Source organism: Nycticebus coucang, chromosome 15 (assembly GCF_027406575.1).
Source record: "Nycticebus coucang isolate mNycCou1 chromosome 15, mNycCou1.pri, whole genome shotgun sequence".
Taxonomy (NCBI): Eukaryota; Metazoa; Chordata; class Mammalia; order Primates; family Lorisidae; genus Nycticebus; species Nycticebus coucang.
In genome coordinates, this window is record NC_069794.1 from 94,971,680 (window position 1) to 94,992,787 (window position 21,108).

The following is a 21,108-nucleotide window of genomic DNA, read 5'->3' on the forward strand; positions in this document are numbered from 1 at the left end:
AACCCCTACTTTTAACTGCTTCCCAATGAGAAACAGTAACCACGCTGAGTAAGACCTGCTGGGTGAGCCTCGGTTTGCTGAGACTCTTACATATATCAAGCCCTATGTAGTTAGCCCGAGACTGCTCCAATATTCACTCAATAACTAAAACTCGAGGCCTTGACACTGGTCTTGTTGATGTTATAGTTTAGTTTCCTACATTTCAGTCAAAATGTAGGGGAAAACGATGATACAGTTTCTGGATAAAATAGTGCTAGGCTCATTTTCACTGCTCCCTTTGTAAGATTGCCCACCTGCCTTTCCTGTCTCAGATTACTGACAGTCAGAAGAATGTACTGGAAATATTTTAGAAAATAATGAAAAGCACAACTAAAATAGAAAAGAAATTTGTGCAGTCTATGAGTGACAGGATCTCTTATACTCTTACATGAGTATCAGGACTTGAGATCTTGATGGTCTATGAAAGCCTCACGTTTAAAATTAAACACTTTCATAACATTGTGAGAGTTTGGTAAAATAAAGGCTTTGTGATTTAAGACAGTTAATTCGGCTTAAAGTTCAGGGAAAACTAAAATAGAGAGAAGCTCCAATATGGGTGATTATATGAAAGACCACATACTCTGAAGGAGAAAAGCTCTCGACAAAAGGGACTCAAGACCACATCACCCTCAACACTGGTAGCAGAGTAAACAGGTTAGAGAGAGAGTGATTATTTTCATTTCCGATACTTTTATCAACAATTGTTATTTAAAAAATTACCCTTGCTTTTTTAAAAATAAAGATAGCTGAGAGGAGGCAGTCTTAAAGTATTTCCACTTGGGGAAAAATTTCCTAATTTCTATTACACCAGCAATTCTTTCATTTTGTGACTAATTTATTTCTGTCCTTTGCAGACCAGTTGCACTTTGCTCAAATAAACACAAGCTTCACTGCAGGTTAAGCCTGGATTTCACTCACAGTGCTGTGCAAGGCTAACGGCATAAAGTGGCGGGACACACTGACCTTCATGAGCTGGTCGGGTCGGAAGTTTAAAACTAAACAAACAAGGATACTTCTGCAAATAAAACTTCAAGTGTTACAGGCATCCTGGGGAAGTTAAATGTCAGGATTCCACTCTAAGAAGGTCTTTAACAGAACCTCCCAATAGCAAAGGATTTATTAGATTTGCAGTACTGAACCCCTGTGTTATTTCAATAAGCATACCTGTATTTAAGACTTCAACTGTCTAACACTAAAAGCATTTTTCATTTAAATCAAACATTTTATGCAGTCCACTCGAATCCATCATTTTGTTTTCTTTTGATACAGAAGGAGTATCATCAGCAAAGTTACAGTGAATTAGAAGTGGTCACTTTTCCTCCCAGGCAAGTTTTAAGTTAAAAGAAAGGGAACTAACTATAGTAAATTTTAAAATGCCCTCTCAGATGAAAATTAAATAAGAATGTGCTATTAATAAATAAATGCTGTTCTTAGACTAATATCTGGCACATTCAGTTTGGATAATCTATGTTTTCCTTTGTTTCCATTAAAAATCAAAAGTTCTTTGGGTACTTTCTCTTCTTAGTAAATACAGAATTAAAAGATCCTATTACATCATGGTTTGAAAAATCTAAATAGTAAAAACACATTTTTTTAATTTATTTTTATTTTAACAAAAAATCATTTTACACATAGTTTTGTAATATAATCTACGTCAAAAAGAAACCAACAAATGGAGCAATACATTTCACAAGCAAGAATCCGGGAATTATTTGAAATAAGGTACAAATTAAAGCAACGGAACGAGCAGTTCTTGAGAATACAGATAACTCCCAGCCTGCCAAGAAACTCTCTCAATTGAGGTAAAGACGTTTAAAAGTCTCTGAAACAATCACTACTATATATAAAAACAGAACTTCTGTGTCCATAATATTAAATTCCTTTCTACCATAATCTACCACATGAATTTTTTCCCCAAACTCCAATAAACCCAGCGGGTGAGGTGGGAGGAGCACACAAACCACCTGCAGGGTCCTAAATCGCCTGAAGTCTTCCCCACCCACGGGAAAACCTAACATCTGCAGTTTACATATAAAACAACTCATGTCCTTTCCATATAGAAAGCCTCTGAACATATTAACTTAATTTTCCAAATTCCCAATATTAAGTTACCTATTGCCTTAAAATTTCAATAAATGGGAAAAGGAAACCAACCCACTCAGAAACTCACAAATTAGTGGGTTCCTCCAAATGACTTTGGGTAACATTGGCAATGATATTACACATTGTTAAACAACAAGAACCTGACGGTATTTTACAAATAGTTATTTGGTACATCTGATAACCAAAATAGTTCTGCAAATCTGAGGACAAAGAAAACAGATTATCTATTAGACTTCGAAGGAGAGAAAAATTGAAAGACTTGTTTGTGCCCCAAGTGACTCAGCAAAGGGACAGCAAACATGAAACTCAGAGTCCCCAAGCACAGGCTCTACCCTGCAAATTCTCCGGAACACTCCAGTTTGAAACAATGCATTTCTAGGGGGTGAATTTCACGTAAACAGGAGACAGACTTCAAATGTTCATCTTAACAAAGATAATTTCTTTACTGTATTTCCTACCTCATTTCACAAGAGCTTGAAATGGCTTAAAAAGTACATACAATAAAACCAAACTTAGAAATAAACAAAAACAATAAAACCAAAACTTAGAAATAAACAAAAAACAAAAAATCACAACTATGGGGGGAAAATACACATATATACAGGGAGAAAATTAAAATAAAGATTTATTGAAAAACTTGGTACATTCCATGTTTCACATTATCCATAAGGACCAAGTACGAGGTCCTTTGAGCTGTTTCTCCCAACTTTTTCACCTCATGATACACACAGAGAATTGTATTTGTGCAGTCACTGAAAAATGGAAGCGACTACCCCCTCACCTCCTTTCCACCTCCCTCCACGCCTGTGCTCAGCTAAGCCGTTGTTCTCAGGGACCTGTGATCCATCTGGACCACACCAGTCAGTGCGGCACACAGGCTGGGAAGCAAAGGGTTCCCAGCCTTCACCTCTGAAAACTACTGCCCTCCAGACTTTCTCATAAAAGGGGCACTGGGGATTATGACCAACAGCTGCATCCAGAGCAGCCCTAAAGCACTTCACGGACTGTGGGCCTTGCTGTGAGGAGAGGGCACACGGACAGAGGCCTCCCGGCAGAGCTGACACAGAGTGGGAACTCAGACCAAATGTCACTTGTGCTATCTGCTATGAATGACCCTTCCCTCAGCAGACTTTGATAAAAACTGGGAAGAAGAGAGTTCAAAATGATGTGCGGACTCGAGTTCCTACACTTGAAACATTACGGGCCGATGGCGAGGTGGCCGTACTTGAGAGAAGACTGAGGCCCGACCACAACTTCAGACTGGGAGATGCCCAGGCATGTGAGAAGCTGAGAAGATGAAGAAATAGGTCATTTTATCGATATGTTAGGTATGCCTATTTATTTGTAACTGTTTTTTGAAAAAAATGTCTTCTGTTTGGCTTTGGGGACAAATTCATATACATTTAGGAGCCAAAGTCAATTCCACTTGTCTGCCCTGGCACCAACAGGACCACAGAGGTTTCCCCTTCACCACACCTGGACCCAGGCTCTGGTTCCCATGTTTGGCAGCCAAAATGATTTCCTGATTCTCCAAGCCCAGGAGAGAGGTGGGCAATAAAGTCCCAGGCATGATACCCAATCCTCTCAAAGAGTAAGAAAAGTCTCCAACACCAGCCACCCTACCTCCTGCAAGAGATTCCTCCCCACCTCTCTTTTGTGATTCACTAGAACAGCACACCTAGTTAGCAACTCTGAAATAGGAATACCTGTGTTTTTCACAGGCTTCTTCTCTGTAGTGAGATACAAATGTAGTAGTTAAAATAGGATCTATTAGAACCCCAGAACAAATCATCACTTTCGTGGTTGCAACTGAAACTTCACCCCTGTACCCCGAGGGAAGGGTCGCAGGTGGGGAGGCTGTAAGTCATTGTCATCGCAGACAATCAGCAGCTGCTGGGTGAGAGTATCCAAGAGGATATTCTTTTTGGAAAGAATATTTGCCATGAAAAGGCTCTGATTTCTCATTCATCCATAAAAATCAGCTAGCTTATAGGAAACTACAAAGTAAGTCAGCCGTCACCCTCCAATTTCCTATGGAGGCAGGGACAGCACACGCCCCTGAGGCCTCCTTCCCAAGTCAGGGCCTCAGCACACACATGGCTGGTACTGAGTCAAGGTCAGCTTCCCCAGCAGACTACCCCACATGAAGACAGGCACAGCCTACCATGTTCAGCCACTATCGTTAAAAGATATTTTAATGGACAAAAGAAGCAAATAATCCATATGTTAAATGTGCAGAGTATCTTTTTGTTTTGTTCTGTATTTTGAACACTACTTACTTACTAATTAATATAAGGTCATCCCTGTCTTGCACTACCCATATTGTAGCCTCCAGATATATTGTACTTTTTTGACTTATTTTGTAACTAATACCACATAACCATTATTTAGGATTATATTGAGTAACCTCTTAACAAAACAACTCTCAGTAGAAAGGATTGCAAAACAATCTCTTGGAAATGCAAATCTATTTCAGGTTCTCTAACCGATTAAAATATAGCTTATTTCCTTATGCAATGATTCTGCCTCTTTCAGGTTAAATAAAGCTTATGTTCTTGGTCAGAGGTCAGTTACTATATCATATGAATAGAAAAGTCTCCAACACCAGCCAATAGATTGATTTGGAAGATTCCTAGGAACATAAAAGCCCACTGTGATGGATGTAGCCTTTTTTCTTTTACCTCTACAAGGTAATGGAACCACCCAGCAATAAAAAGTATTAAAATCATCTTGACTCTGTACAACACTTTGTCCATCTGCAAATCTCTGGCGCCTAGATCAGTGACCTGTACACAGTAAGTGCACAGTAAATTGACTAGCAAGTTCATTTACATCTGGCTGCAATAGAACCTCTCTAAGGTGACCCCCCCCCACAAGAGACGGCAACAAACTGGCCAGCATACAGACATGGTCACAGTAAAGAACCAGGCCTACTGTGCTGATATGTACATGGGGTGCATGTCTGGTCTGTAAAAATTAAGTCAACTTAAGGAGGGGGTCAGTGTAGGGAGGTGGTCAGCTATGGAGGGTCCACTCTATTTACAAATCAGCATTATACATACATACGTAAGGCTTTATACACATTCATATAAACGTTATGTACACAGATCATCTACAAGTTGGCTATAATGTCACAAGACACTCTCCCAACTCTGTACATTCGAATCACCTACAGCTTTTATTAAAATGCAGATTCTGATTCGGCAGCTCTGGGCATTTCTAATAAGTTCTCAGGTGATGCTGAAGCTGCTGGTCCACAGACTACACTTAGCATGGCAAAGTGACCCCTTTTGTACCCTCTTTCGTAAAGTCCCACAGGCAAAGTATACAAGTAATTAGGAGGTCTTCTTTCTCAAAGTTCATGTTCAGTCCTAAGGAAAATGGATGACAATGCCCTCAAGGAAACTCATCCTTATACTTACTGAAGCCTTCCATAAAATTTATTGAGCACTAATGCTGGGTGTAGGAGCTCCAAGCAACCTTTATCAACCTTTAGAGAAGCATCTAGAGGCTTCTCTGTAGTCTCAGGGATGTTGAAATAAAGAGAACATTGGAGGCTGGCACACAGTGTGTGTTCCGTGTGGGGGGAAGAGGGTGGGTCACAGTCACTCAGGCCTGTGTCTTCATGAAGTCCCTATCAATGCTCATCTCAGGAAGATTTCTCACTTGCTGTCCCCAAACTCCCCTCATTTCACTTCGCCCAGCTCTGGCGCATATACACACATATGTATTTCTTACGGGCGCTGAGGCCGACTTCAACCTGCTGGATTACAGCCCTTCCCTGCCTCTTCCAGTTAGATACTGCATCCTATTTGCTGAAGAAGTAAGACCAAGGAACTCGTAACATCAGTTAAAAATCAGGGGGAAAAAAATGAGAGAATTCCCTTTTTTTCCCATTTACCTAAACCCTCAACATTCCTGTGGCTTAAAAAAAAAGTTCACCTAGGGCCCATAACATGTAACAGCGTCTCCCAGAAGCAAAACCGGAAAAGGAAGAACATAGCATTCAGAATTACAGTTTTTTGACAAAAAAGTGGCTGAATACTCGGTTTAGCTTTGTGAACCATCTATTTACTACAAAATTCTAAAGACATGCAAAGCCTCAGAGATAATTTGAAAATCATTGAAAACCATTATATCCTTAATAATTCATTTGTTTAGAAAAAGGTAAAATTGTTGTTTGAATTACTACAGTGTGCAGAGGCATGCAGTTGGACACATCTACGTCTAACAAGTGTTTCTGTTGGCTGCACACAGTGGCCTGCACTTCTGGAACTGGGAGCTTGGATCCCGGGCAGAGGTGCACAGCACAGCAAGCTGGCGGGGAAGGAGTCCAAACTACAAGCCTACGTCGATTTTAATTAGGGTGTGACGAGAAGGGGCTAAGGGAAATGTTCAATACCACTGATAATTAATTTAAATAATGATGTTACACTAAATAAACGAGAACTAGGATGTCCCAAACATCATTAATTTTAAAAATGAAACACTAAAAGAAATTTCCTATTTTAGGGGCTGACCCTTCTCCATGTGTAGGAAAACTTCTTAGTGGAACAGTCTTAGAATCACTCATCTATTGTTTTGAAGTCTATTTGAAAGATTTATTATTTATCAACACAAGGAAATATTTCTGAGGTAAGATCTTAAGAAAAGAGAGTGACTTCTAATTCAAATGTTTTAATCCTAAGCAAATACTTTCGAGAACTGAATGCTGAACATCTTGAAATCCAAATTAATAATGTAACAAGAATGTGAGGACAAATTTACTTCACAAATGTAATCACTGGAGAAAACCGAATGTCTAAGGACTCACCCCACAAAATAGTTAAACAGAAAACTGGAAAGGACGGGAGACGGCTGTAATCAGACAGCCACGTGCTACAGTCCTCCTTCCATTTAGCTTATTCAGAACTATGAATACATAGTCAATTTCTGAACAATTTTCTTACTTTACACCGTGAAAGCCTTAGAAAAATCTAAAGTGGTTTAATACTTTGCATTGTAATGAAAATCCCAACCTTAGTCTTCTTTACTCAAGAAAAAAAGAGAAGACAACGAGGGAAGGGAGGGAGCTGGGGGAGGGAGGGAGCTGGGGGAGGGAGGGGGTTGGGGGAGGGGACAGGTCGGGGTTTTCACAGCAGAGATGCAGATACTCACACGGCATGGCGTGGTATATGCTTGGCCAATACTGCCCACTGTCTCTCTTTAACCAAACACGAACTGTCCTGCAAGAGAAGAAAATGTGTAAAGTCACATTACGTGTAGTCACGGGGAAACGTTGCTACAGATACAAAGAAAGCAAACCTCCTAATATTAAGTCTGTATATTGTATCTTAACTACAATACCTTAATCATAAAAAATAACAAAAATAACAATACCTTGATCATACACATGATATATATACATACAATATATATGAGAGCCTCTATTCCTGAAATTTAAGACCCCTTTAGAATTACATACATTTATTTAGAAATACATTCTTTAAAATATCCTCGTATATATATTTACCTCATGTTAGTGCTTTCATTGTTATTGTTTTGCCTTTCCAAGCATCTGACATTTGCCGTAGACTGCTGGAGGCACCTGTCTGCTTGGGGAACTAACAGGCTTTACTGGTGAATAAAGTACAAAGAGACGAAATGAAGTAACGTGCAGCATCTCACACCAACAGAAGTAAGTCCACAGTCTTGCAAACCATGCCATTATCTTGAGGCATAGTTTTTCCAAACACGGTCAAAAAACGGTAAGCTCTGAGACTCAGGCTGTCTCAGCTAGTGGGGCAGCAGACAGTGGCCCTTTATCAAAGGCTGTGCATGAAGTTCCAGGCTCGTAGCTGGAAGAGACCAGGCACCCAGGAGATCTCGGAAAGCAGAAGCCAAAGAGCCTGAACCCCTCCAGGGAGCACCGCTATGTTCTGACGGACCAGAGAGGCCGGACCACGAGTAACTCCAGCCCCAGTGTCAGGAGCACTTGCCAGCAATGCAAACACAACCAAGAGGTTAAAGGATACCACACAGGAGATCAGAAGAAAGCGTGAACATCAGGGGAAAACGGCCAGGAGATGCGCCACACTCCTCACCCCACACCCTTAGCCACCCTGGTGTGGAAAGCAGGCCAAGAAGCTGAGTGTTTGTATCTCAGAGAGAGCTGGACACTACCTAAAGAGACTACTTAAGTCGTCCTACTGAACTAAGTCTCAAATTGTATTAGATATCCCTGCCCTACAGCTAACCAGTGGTTCGCTTACAAATAAGTAGTTCAAAAAAGATTAGGGCACTACTTCATTGTGTTGCCATTTTTTCCACACAGTCACAAGGTGTAGTGACATGTAGTGACACCATTATGTGTACGTGAAAATTTCAGTCATCACGATCAACTATGCCTATTTGTAAGGTGGACAGGTAATGATGGTAAATAACCTGTAAGCAGCAGCTCTGTACACACAATGCTCACACACACAGAAGCATTCACTCTGCTCTTAAACAGGATCTTTTTTTTTTTTTTTTTGTGGTTTTTGGCCGGGGCTGGGTTTGAACCCACCACCTCCGGCATATGGGACCGGCGCCCTACTCACTGAGCCACAGGCGCCGCCCTTAAACAGGATCTTTTTAATAATCAATACAGAACTGATAACACAACACAACAGGTAGTGGAGCAGGACCCTCCAGGCATCAGTCCCCTCCACCAAGTCACCTGCTGAGGTGGTCAGAACTGTCAGCCCAGCTCCAGGCCAGGCAGTCAGGGAGACCACCACTAAGGTCCCTTGAGGGCCTACTGGGGTCACAGTGGGAACCTCGCCTTCCACAATTTAGGGATGTTTGTTTTTTTCGGGTGGTTCCCTGAGAGCCTGGAACAGAGGCTGGCTATTACTTCAGCACCTTGGGGGTGAAGAGCTTCCCTGTGTCTTTCAAAGGAATTTAAAGAAATGGAAATTACTTTCCTTACTGGATCTAAGCATTTAAGGAAACATTGGCTGACCTTGGAGATAAAGAAACTTCAGCAATCACATGCAACAAGGGACATGGTATTTGCAGGAATACTTTAGAAAAGTCACAGAATGAAGAAGCTGATGACACAGCATCTAACAAGGTAACAACGGCAATCCCCGAGGAGGAAGGAGAATTTCATTTCCAGAATTACTAAGGTACAATATTCAAAACGTCCAGTCTTAACAGAAAATCGAAAAGTATACAAAGAAACAGGAAAATGTGGCCCATTCACAGGAAAAAAAAAATACTGACAGAAACTATCCACAAAGAAGCCCAAACTTTAGGCTGATTAGACAAAGACTTTAACTGTCTGAAATGTGCTCAAAGTCTTGAGGAAACTATAGACTAAAAAACTAGAGTAAATTAGGACAAGGAGGCATGAACAAATAGGGAAGACCAATAAAGACACAGAAATTATAAAAGAGAATCAAATGTGAATCCTAGAGCTGAAAAGTACAATAGCTAAAACGAAAAATTCACTAAAGAAGTTCAACAGCAGGTTTGAACAGGCAGAAGAATCAGCAAACTCAAAGATAACTGAAATTACCCAATCTAAGGAGAAAAAAGCATGAAGAAAAATAAACCGAGCCTGACAGGCCTGTGGGAGGTCCTCAAGTGTGCCGACACATGCAGGATGGTAGTCCCATAGCAGAAAAAAGGGAAGGAGGCAGGAAAATACATGAAGAACAAGGCGAAAACGTCCCCAGTTTGATGGAATATGTCAATTTACATATCACAAAAACCCAACGAAATCCAAGGAGAATAAACTCGAGACCCACATCTAGACCCATTACAGCCAAACTGTCAAAAGCCAGAAAGAAAATCCTGAAAGCAGCAAGAGAAAAGCAATTCATCGCATACAAGAGAGTCTCCGTAACATCAACAAGCAAATTTTTCATCAGAAACCATGGAGGCCAGAATGCGGTGGGATGATGTATTTCAAGTGCCAAAAGAAAAAAACTGTCAACCAAGAAAGAATCCCATATTTAGCTAAACTATCCTTCAAAAATTAAAGAAAAATTAAGAGAATCCCAGATAAACAAAAGCTAATAAAATCCATGGCTAGTAGGCCTTCCTCCAGGAAATGTTAAAAGGAATTGTTCAGGCTGAAATTAAAGGACCCTACACGGTAACTTGAAGCTACACTAGAAACAAAAATATAGAAGCCAGAGCTCGTATTATTGTATATTTTCTTTATAATTCTTTTATTTCCCACATGGACTAAAAGACGTACACATAAAACAGGAACTTAAGAGCTTTGTTAACGGGCTCATATGCATAAAGGTGTAATTTGTGACAATAACAACAAAAGGAAGAGGACAGGGCTGGACAGGAGCGGAGTTAATGAATGTTCATGACTAAACTAAGTCGGCGTCAGTGCAAACCAGAGTGTACGGAAACAAAGGAATCAAAAGGATACACAGGTGGGGGTGGGGGAAGTCAATGAAACATAAAAGAAGAGAAACCAGAAAACAATTACGACATAAAAATTTAAAAAGTGAAAAGACATAAGTCTTTCCATATCAACAATCACTTTAAATAGACAAAAATTAAGCTTACGAATTGAAAGACAGAGATAGGCAAAGTGGATTTTTAAAAAAAATCCTACGTTATGCTGCTTAAAATACAATTCACTTTAGATCCAAGTAGGTGGAAAGCAAAAGGATAGGAAAAGATGCTCTTTACACTAAACGACAAGGGTTAAAAATGATTATATACATGGACCCTAAAACACCTTATGCAGAACATTGTATGAAGTTAACTTTAGCTACAATTGCTCTGCTCTTTAAACCTGGCAATTGTGGCAAAATTGCCCATTTTGTAACAATTTCTTTTACCCCCGCCCCCCCATTTTTGTTTTGATAGGGATGAACGCGGGAAGAACTGGCTGACTTGTCAGTGCTTAGTTACAACCGCTAAGTGTGAGCTGCTGTTCGTGTACATGTGGGGACAGGGTGTCTTTAATCACAACAAGACAGAGTATAATATCAATACTGCCAAATCTGCATCCTCTGTGTGACTGAATAAAGCGTGTGTGTGAATAGGGCGTTGCTATTTCATTTTTTTTTAAAGACAAAATATAAAATATAAAGCAAAATATAGAATTTCTGTATTGGTGTAGATAATCTAGTTGGGAATACTTTTTAAGTATCACTTTCTCCTTTAAACTAATATTCACAATTGACTCATGTTTAAAACATTTTAATTTACAAATTAAATTGCAGATGGGACTATTAGACTTAGTTTACACTAGGTGGGTAGCAATACCAGTAACTTTTCAGCTACATAACTTTTTAAAACCACAAAACCTGTAGTACGCCGTACAGTAACAAGTGTTGGCATTATCAGTTGAAATGTAAATACAAAATGCTTCTTCCAATTAGTCTCTATGATGATTTAAGTATCTAAAATTTATCGGAACACCATTCAGAAACTTGTTGGGATTTTTTTTTTTTTTTTTCTGAGACGAGTCTTACTATGCCGCCCTGAGTAGAGTACCATGGCGTTACAGCTCACAGCAACCTCAAACTCTTGGGCATAAGTGATTCTCTTGTCTCAGCCTCCCAACTAGCTGGGACTACAGGCGCCCACCACAATGCCCAGGTATTTTTTGTTGCAATTGTCATTGTTGTTTAGCTGACCCAGGCTGGGTTTAAACCTGCCACGCTCAGTGTATGTGGCTGGTGCCAGAACCACTACGCTATGGGAACTAAATCCATTCAGAAACTTGTTTGGGGGAATCTGATAGGTACTGATGTATATCTGTTAAACTGATGACAGACATAACTCCTCATTCCCCGGAAACCTTTCTTGATTACAGTATCTAACATTTTGCCTCCTCTTTTGTGGTTTGGCTGGTTATAAAACTTTGGATTGGAGAAGGCTGGCTGGATTCCAATCTTGAGCTGGATCACTGGATTCAGATCATGACGTGGATAGGATAGGGAGGATGAATGACAAGGATTCATGGAGCGGGATCAGATTATCAAAAACACAGGAGTGGATTCCTGCCCCAAACAAACAACATTCCTGTGGATTTTTTTTATTCAACGTAATGGGCTATTCCAAAGATCTTTGTTTCCCATTTTTGAGGACTGGAGCCCTTAAGATGCATGATGGAATTGTGTTTTGCATTTTTTGGTAAAAGGAACAAAGCAAGGACCTGGAGATACTCCTGGAGCAATCTCCGTGGAAGGATCCGCCACGAGTAGATGGTAAACATTTAAAGAGGAAGGGGGGGTTGTTTAAAATAGTAAGTCACTTCTAAATTTAAAGAAAAAAATTAGAGTTGAAGAATAAGTAGGTTTCCAATGGGCTACTGCCATTTTTCTTTGAAAAATAAACATTAAAAAAAAAAACAGAAAAAGAAAGAAAAAGATACTCTATGGCCATAGCACCCTGAATGTGTCTGATTTCATCCGATCTTAGAGGGTAAGTAAGATCAGGCCTAACTGTTACCTTAAAAGTACTTGGAAGAGAGAAAAAGATATTCCATTCGAATAGTAACAAAAAGGGCTGGGTGCAGTGACTCATGCCTATAATCCTGGCACTTTAGGAGGCCAAGGCTAGAGAATTGCTTGAGGCCATAAGTTTGAGACCCCCCCGAGCAAGAGAGAGACCCCCACCTCTACAAAAAAGAAATAGAAGAATCAGCTGGGCACGGTGGCACATGCCTATAGTCCTGTCTACTCTGGAGGCTGAGGAGCAGGATCAGTGGAGCCCAGGAGTGTGAGGTTACGATGATGCCACTGCAACCCAGCCACCTAGGTGCCAGAGTGACTCAAAAACAAACAACAGCAACAAAATAATAATGAGATCTAGTGTCTATATTAACAAACAGGCAAAACAGATTTTAAGACAAAGTTATTTATATAATATTGAACCACACAAGAGAGTCCTAAAATACATGAAGCAAGCCATCGATAGAACAGAAGGGAGAAACAAACAATTCTACAATAATAATTGGAGACTTCAATATACCAATCTCAACAATGGACAGGACATCTAGACAGAAGACCAATAAGGAATTTGAGGACTTGAATAACGCTATAAACCAACTAGACCTAAGAGATACATACCCAACACTCCACTCAACAATATTAGAACATATATTCTGCTCAAATGCATGTGGAATCCTCTCCAGGATAGATAAAATATTAGTCTATAAAACAACTTTCAATGAACCCTAAGATTAAAATCACACAAAGTATCTTCTTTACCCACAGTGGAATAAAATTAAAACCAATAAAAGAAGGAAAACTGGAAAAAAAAAAAACCCCACAAATACGTGGAATTTAAACTACAAACTCTTAAGCCACAATGAGTCAAAGATGAAATCTCTAGGAAAATTAGAAAATACTTGGAGATGAATGAAAAATGAAAGCAAAAAATACCAAAACTATGAGAGTCAGTGAAAGATGTGCTCAGGGGAAAACTTACAACTGTAAATGCCTAGGTTAAAAAAGACCACAAATCAACAACTTAATTTTAGACCTTATGGAACTAAAAGAAGAGCAAACTAAACCTAAAACCAGCAGAAGGAAAGAAATAATAAAGATTCAAGTGGGGAAACAACAAAATAGAGACTACAAAACCAACAGAGAATCAACGAAACCAAGAGTTGGTTCTTTGAAAAGATCAACAAACCGCTACCTAAAGTGACTAACAAAAATAGACAAAGTGCAATTAATTTAAATCAGAAATTAAAGTGGGGACATGACTACCTACCTTACAGAAATTAAAAAGGAGGATATTTATACACCAGCCACTTAAATAATCTAAATTAAATGGACAAATTCCTAGAAACATTTAATCTAGGAAATTGACTCAAAAAATAAATAATCCCAACAGACAAATAATAATTGAATCAGGCATGGCGCCCATAGTACAGGGGTTACTGTGCCGGCCACATGCACCGAGGCTGGCAGGTTTGAACACGACCCAGGGTCAGCTAAACAACAATGACAACTGCAACAAAAAAACAGCCAGGCGCTGTGGCAGGTGCCTGTAGTCCCAGCTATTTGGGAGGCTGAGGCAAGAAAATCACTTAAGCCCAAGAGTTAGAGGTTGCTGTGAGCTGTGATGCTACAGCACTCTACCGAAGGTGACATAGTGAGACTCTAACTCAAAAAAAAAAAATAAAGAATTGTATCGGTAATCAAAAACATCCCAACAAAGAAAAAGTGTAGGACCAGAAAGCTTTGCTGATGAGGTCAACTAAATACTTAATGGAAACTATGAACAATCCTATTCAAACTTCCAAAAAATAGAAGGAATACTTCATGACACATTCCATAAAAGTCAGGCAAAGGGTTGGGTGCAGTGGCTCACACCTATAATCCTAGCACTCAGGGAGACCGAGGCGGGTAGACTGCTTGAGCTCAGGAGTTCAAAACCAGCCTGAGGAAAAAGCGAGACCCCATCTCCACTAAAAATAGAAAAACTGAGGCAAGAGAATCACTTGAGCCCAGGAGTTGGAGGTTGCTATAAGCCATGACATCACAGCACTCTACCCAGGGCGACAGCTTGAGACTGTCTCAAAAAAAAAAAAACAAGCCAGGCAAAGATAGCACAAGAAAATTATAGACTCACATCTCTTATGTATATGGATACAAAACAACTCAACAAAATACAACAGAACTTCTCTAAGTCAACCACCTAAGGGACTGGCAACAAACTGGTCAGCAGACGGATGTGGTCAACATGAAGAACTAGGCCTTTATGGACATGCTGACATGTCCAGTCTCTGAAAATTAGGTCAGCTTAAGGAGGTGGTCAATGCAGTGAGGTGGTCAACTATGGAGGTTCTACTGTACTAGCAAACTCAATTAAATAGCATGTTAAATAGTATGTTAAAAGGATCACATACTACGACCAAGTGAGATTCATCGCCAAGTGCGAGGGTGGTTCAACCTAAGAAAATCAATCAATATAATATAGCACATTAACAGAATGAAAACACTTGTGTGCATACACACACAATCGATCCCCTCCACAAACACAGAAGATGCATTTGACAAAATCCAGCAATCTTTCATGAAAAAAGTGCTCAGAACATTAGGAATAGAAGGAAACTTCCTTAACCCAATAAAGGGCATTCATGAAACCTCATAGATAACATAGGCAGTGAGTGGAAGCTTTTCCCTAACTCTGATTCTTGCTGTTCAACATTATTCCTTATGTATATGGCCTTCCTTGTACCAACTTGTATTAAGGGCAATTGATAAATTTTTAAATCTAGAAATAAAAATGCAGTTGATTCTTAAACAACACAAGTTTGAAAAGCCAAAGTCCATTTATATATGGATTTTTTCCCCACCTCTTCCACCTCTGGAACAGCAAAACCAAACCCTCCTCCCCTTCGCCACGGCTCATTCAACGTGAATACAAAGAGGACGAAGACTCCTAACGATCCACTTCCACTTCATAGTAAATATATGTTCTCTTCCTTGTGATTTTCTAAGTAACATATATAAAAATACATTTTATAATGCATATAACGTACAAACTATGTGTTAACCGTTACTGGTAAGACATCTGATCAACAGTACACTGTAAATAGTTAAGTTCCAGTGGAGTCAAAAGTTATACGTGAATTTTCAACTGTGCAGCATCATTTAAGGGTCAACTAATATAAAAATACCTCTTCTCTTATTTCCTGAGGTATTATAGGAGTTTATAAGGAAAAAAGTATTGCATCCTAGAGGTCAAAACTATAACTTGGGTGGCTAAGAATTTCCTAAATAAGTAAATTCTACTACACAAGTTTTAATTTTTCTGGAAATTATATTTTAAAAGCAACATGAAAGCTTTTAATAGTAAGTGATCTTTTTTCTTGAAAAATTTTTTCAGAAAATAACTGTGACTAAGATATAATACTAAAGGCCGGCATGGTGGCTCACACCTCTAATCCCAGCACTCTGGGAGGCCGAGGGGAGAGGACTGCTTAAGGTCAGGAGGTCAAGGCCTGTCCCAGCAAGAGCAAGACCCATCTCTACTAAAAACAGAAAAATTAGATGGGCATGGTAGCAGGCATCTGTAGTCCCTTGTAGTCCCGGCTACTTGGGAGGCTGAGGCTGAAGTATCACTTGAGCACAGAATTGGAGGCTGCAGTGAGCTATACATGGTAACACCGTTGCACTCTAGATGGGCAACAATGTGAGACTACCTCAAAAAAAAGTCAGACTCAAGCCAGTAGAGGGGGAAGAATGTCCACGGTGCTGAAATGCAGGCAGAGTGTCCGTTCACCCGGCACACAGAGCCTTAGGTCCGCAGGAACAGGATGCCCAAAAGCTCTGCACAGTCCTCCTTGCATGTCCTTTTTCTTCCTCCCCTGCCTCTTCCTCTCCTCCAATCTCCTAGCCTTAGGCAGAAACAGACGCTGAGAAAGCTGGAAGACAGGAGATACTCATCTTAAAAGTAACAAGACAGGGCACCCCACAGTGGGCCTCAGGCCGTTCAGCAGCTGGGCTGTTTTGCTGAAGACGGCTGGTCACATTTCAAAAGATCACTATTAAATATTAGCCCCTATTCCTTAAACGTAAAAAAAAGGCACTTTAATTTCTTTTTAAGGTTAAAACAAATGTCAGATAAATTGTGACATTTATCAAAACTCCATTATGATCAGTACCTGTTTGTTCCTTGACTGGGCTATAAATACAACCAGAAAGGGAAGCACATTTGGTCGTGTTTGGCACTGCCCTACGGGCTAGGCCCTGAAGTAGGACTCACGGTTTGTGAAAGATCAAAAGAATCAGTTCCAAAATCCTTCCCTAATTCAACCCTACCTCCTCTCCCCTGTCAGGAAGCCCCCTGCCAGCACCTGCACAGGGGCCCAGTGCAGAGGGTCAGCAGGGCAGCCGGGCTGACACCAGAAGTCTGCACACTGTGCCGAGTGAGACGGGAAAGGGAAAGAAGTCCCTGACTGCACAGCTCCAGCCCCTGGACAGTTCCCTGAAGAAATGAGGAAAGGCAGGGCCTTCCCACCTTGCATTGCACCCCACCTCAACTCCCTCCAAAGGACCCGACTGCCTGCCTCAGCTTCAGCCTCAATTAGGACGGGTGCGACCTCCGCAGGGACGGCCTCAACCCAGGGCCATTGTGCTCACGCAGGGGGCCTCCAGGCAAATGCTCAGCCGGGCATGGGAACCACGTGCCACCTGTCTGAGATGCCCACTGACTACTCTGTGTTTCTGACTTTCTCGTTTTAAGATGAGAAACTGACTTCTGTGTGTGTGCACGTACACTGACTCAGTCATGTGCTGAACAACACATTTTGGTCAAGAAGGGACCACATACACGACGGTGAGCACACAGGATCATAACCCCGTATTCTACTATTCGCTTTCTACACTTAGGTATGTTTGGAGACACAAATACTGCCTGCCTATTGGGTACAGTTACCTTGCTGCCCAGGTCCATGGCCCTGGGTGTGCAGTAGGCCAGGCCGTCTAGGTCAGCGTCACTCTGTGATGTTCACACAACCATGAAATCTCTCACGATGTATTTCTCAGAATGTATTCCTGTCACCGAGACATTCGACTGTACACATGTGTCCCTAGGTATTGGTGGGGAATTGGTTCCAGGACTTCCTTCAGATTTCGGATGCTCAAGTCCCTAATATAAAATGCTGTAGTATTGACACATAACCTACACACATCTTCCCATATACTTTAAATCATCTCTAGATTACTTACAATACTTAATACAATGTGAATGCCATGTAAATTTTTGTTATACTATATTATTTAGGAAATAATCACAAGAAAAAAAAAATACAAAAAAGGGCCGGGTGTGGTGGCTCACGCCTGTAATCCTAGCACTCTGGGAGGCTGAGGTGGGTGGATCCCCCAAGTTCAGGACAGCCTGAGCAAGAGCAAGACTCCATCTCTAAAAGTAGCCAGGCATTGTGGTGGGCGTCTGCAGTCCCAGCTACTCAGGAGATTGAGACAAGAGAATCACTTAAGCCCAAGAGTTTGAGATTACTGTGAGCTGTGATGCCACAGCACTCTACCAAGGGTGACATAGTGACACGCTGTCTCAAAAAAAAAAAAAGGAAAAAAAGTCTGTACATGTTGAGTACAGATGCAACCATTCTCCCCCCAGGCCCCATAAGTATTTTCTATACAACGTTGGGTGAATCCACAGATGCAGAAGCCACAAGTACAGAGGCTCGACTGACGGTTACACACCACACAAGGTCCATATCGCCCATCCTATCCTGAAACACATATGCTCTGTCTCTATTCTAACAATCTTTAGGAGTCTGCTTATACTAAGGAGACAATGCAACAGAGAGTGGAACAACTTGCCTTTTCCAAGACTATCAAAATCTAAGTTAGGGCCTGGTGCAGTGGCTCACATCTATAATCCCAGCACTCTGGGAGGCCAACACAGGAGGATTGCTTGAGCTCATAAGTTCAAGACCAGCCTGAGCAAGAGCAAGATCCCGTCTCTAAAAATAAAAAAGCTAGCCAAATGTTGGGGCAGGCGCCTGCAGTCCCAGCTACTTGGGAAGCTGAGGCAGGAGGATTGCTTTAAGCCTGAGAGAGACCACAGCACCCTACCTAGGGTGACACAGTGAGAATCTGGCTCAAAAAAAAAAAAAAAAAAAAAAAAAAAGAACGAAAGTTAGGAATTCTCCCACAGCCCCTTATGTGCACTTACACACATTTATTCACTGACTTGTTAATTTACTTGACAAACATTTATTAAGCACCTATTAGGGACTAGTCTGTGAGGTCCCCTGGAACCAGAAGACAAGCAGGTGCCACCTCTGTAGTCCCAAAGCTCAGAGCGCTGAACATTCCAGCCCAGCAGCGTGAGCGCTGAGGAGGGTGACAACCTGCTGCTAAAGGAGCAGAGCTGGAGCAGGTAGTGTCAGAGAGGGAAGGAGCAGGTCCCTGGTCCAGGAGCAGAGCTGGGGCAGGTAGTGTCAGAGAGGGAAGGAGCAGGTCCCTGGTCCAGGAGCAGAGCTGGGGCAGGTAGTGTCAGAGAGGGAAGGAGCAGGTCCCTGGTCCAGGAGCAGAGCTGGGGCAGGTAGTGTCAGAGAGGGAGGAGCAGGTCCCTGGTCCAGGAGCAGAGCTGGGGCAGGTAGTGTCAGAGAGGGAGGAGCAGGTCCCTGGTCCAGGAGCAGAGCTGGGGCAGGTAGTGTCAGAGAGGGAAGGAGCAGGTCCCTGGTTCAGGAGCAGCGCCTGTAGCCCAAGGCAGCAAGTGCGAGCAGAAGCAGTGAGAAACCAGCCCAGACAAAGGAGTGGGCGGAAGGCCAAAAGGAGGAGGATAAGGAGCCAGGCGTTTGTGTTTTGTTTGGAGAAAGTCTGGAAAGGGCCTGGTTACCCTGAAGTAACCATCACAGCCTGGGGGCGGCCTGGATGTGGGGCACTACATGAGTGGGGGCTCCACACATCAGCGAGGGATCCTGCAGGCCGCCCAGTACACTTGTCTACCTGGAGTCCAGGGTCGGGAGTGGCCAGCATGTCAGTAGTAGCCATCAGGGATTAAGAATAAAAGAAGACAAACGGCAAAGATGAACCTCTGAATAACATCGACAGCCGAAGAATGTGGGAAAAAATACACCTGCAAAGACCTCAGAGAGGATCAGCAAAGAGGGAGAAGGAAAAATCCTTCTTTACTTCTCAGACAAAATATGTCCTGAATTTGGGGACGTAAGATCAATCCAAGCATACCTAAGAACTGAACCAAATTCACAGTGAAAACGTGCCTACAATAAAAAGTTATCTATATAGGTCACTTTTCTGAGAGAAAAGGGAAGGTTGGGGGTGGTGACAGACAAATACCACAGGTTGCTAAGCTACTGAATAACATAAGACGGCGTCTACCCATGTTGAAATCCAGGCTTTCAGAATGATGCAACCTTCATTAGTTACCATAGCAATGAGCTCCATTTCCCAGGGGACAACTGTTATTTTCATCACCACTGAAGTAACTTGGGGTGGGAAGGGGACAGTGAATCCCACTGTGTTTGAAGACCCTGAATTTCCGAGGAATACTTTTCTAATAGATCACACACAGCAACGACAGTACCGAACAAGAAGGGGAGCCCTCAGCAATCTGCAAACTACTAGAAAAACTCTGAGCGACAGGATCAAATCAACATCTTCCTGTAGGTTTTATCGTCATTTGTTCAAAGAGACAAAATGCTTCCGAAGCAGAGCATGCGGTAGAGATTCTTGGAAAACATGCTGAAAGATTTTTTAAAAGCTTATTTCTCTAGGATTATTAGACTTCTCCAAACTGACAGGCTCCCAGCAAATACATTCAGATCACATGTAAGTAAATAAATGAGACCCGGTCGCTGCGTGTGGGTCTTTTGTAGCTGCGAGTGCAGTTACGGCAGCCAGGGGTTGAAATGGCAGGGCCTCTAGCAGGGTGCTGCCCAGCTCTGGTCCCCTCTGCCCAGCTGCGCGACTCCTTGCATTAATGACCCTGCTACAATGGACCTAAACAACTTGGATGAATCACAGGCATCTGGATGTTTTTTTGCATAGCTGTCGCAACCAGCAATCAGAGGCTAGAGGAGAGGTGTGGCTGTTTTATGTTTCAACACCCTGGGCTTTTAATGGCATTCCTGCTTTTAAAACACTCACAGCCATTACAGTCATCTGCAGTCATGTGCCTCAGTGAGGTGTTCTTATCACGCTGTCCCCCCTCTGCATTTTAACCAGATATGTCATCTGTCTTAATCCAAAGGCTCTGAAAGCCTTTACAATTTAGAATTTTAAAAATCCCAATTAAGAGAACATATTTTGTGTTTTTTTAATATATAAAATGAAGTCTCAGCATGAGTTTAGACGGACCCAGGTAAGAAACGACAAACACAAAATGCCTGGGAATTGTTGTCTTTACCCGTCAGCAGTAAGCGCCTTGACAGAGGAAGGAAAAGAAGTCGGGAGGCCTTCATTCCAATGGTCTGACCACTGACAGTGCCGCTCAGGGTCTGCAGATGGTGTCCCT

General features: G+C 41.7%; 1 protein-coding gene across 2 annotated transcripts in view; it reads right to left on the reverse strand.

Moving 5' to 3' along the window:
* WDFY2 (WD repeat and FYVE domain containing 2) overlaps positions 1-21,108 on the reverse strand; it is a 196,122-nt gene that overhangs the window by 105,802 nt on the left and 69,212 nt on the right. Inside the window, exons 1-2 of one of the 2 annotated variants that reach the window (XM_053564039.1) lie at positions 7,655-7,744; positions 7,300-7,367 (exon numbers count right to left, since the gene is read on the reverse strand). In XM_053564039.1, coding sequence (XP_053420014.1) covers positions 7,300-7,367; positions 7,655-7,659 — 73 coding nt within the window. In that variant the 5' untranslated portion in view covers positions 7,660-7,744. Of the gene's footprint in view, positions 1-7,299; positions 7,368-7,654; positions 7,745-21,108 lie in introns of those variants that run through there. The other variant, XM_053564038.1, reaches the window with a different exon arrangement.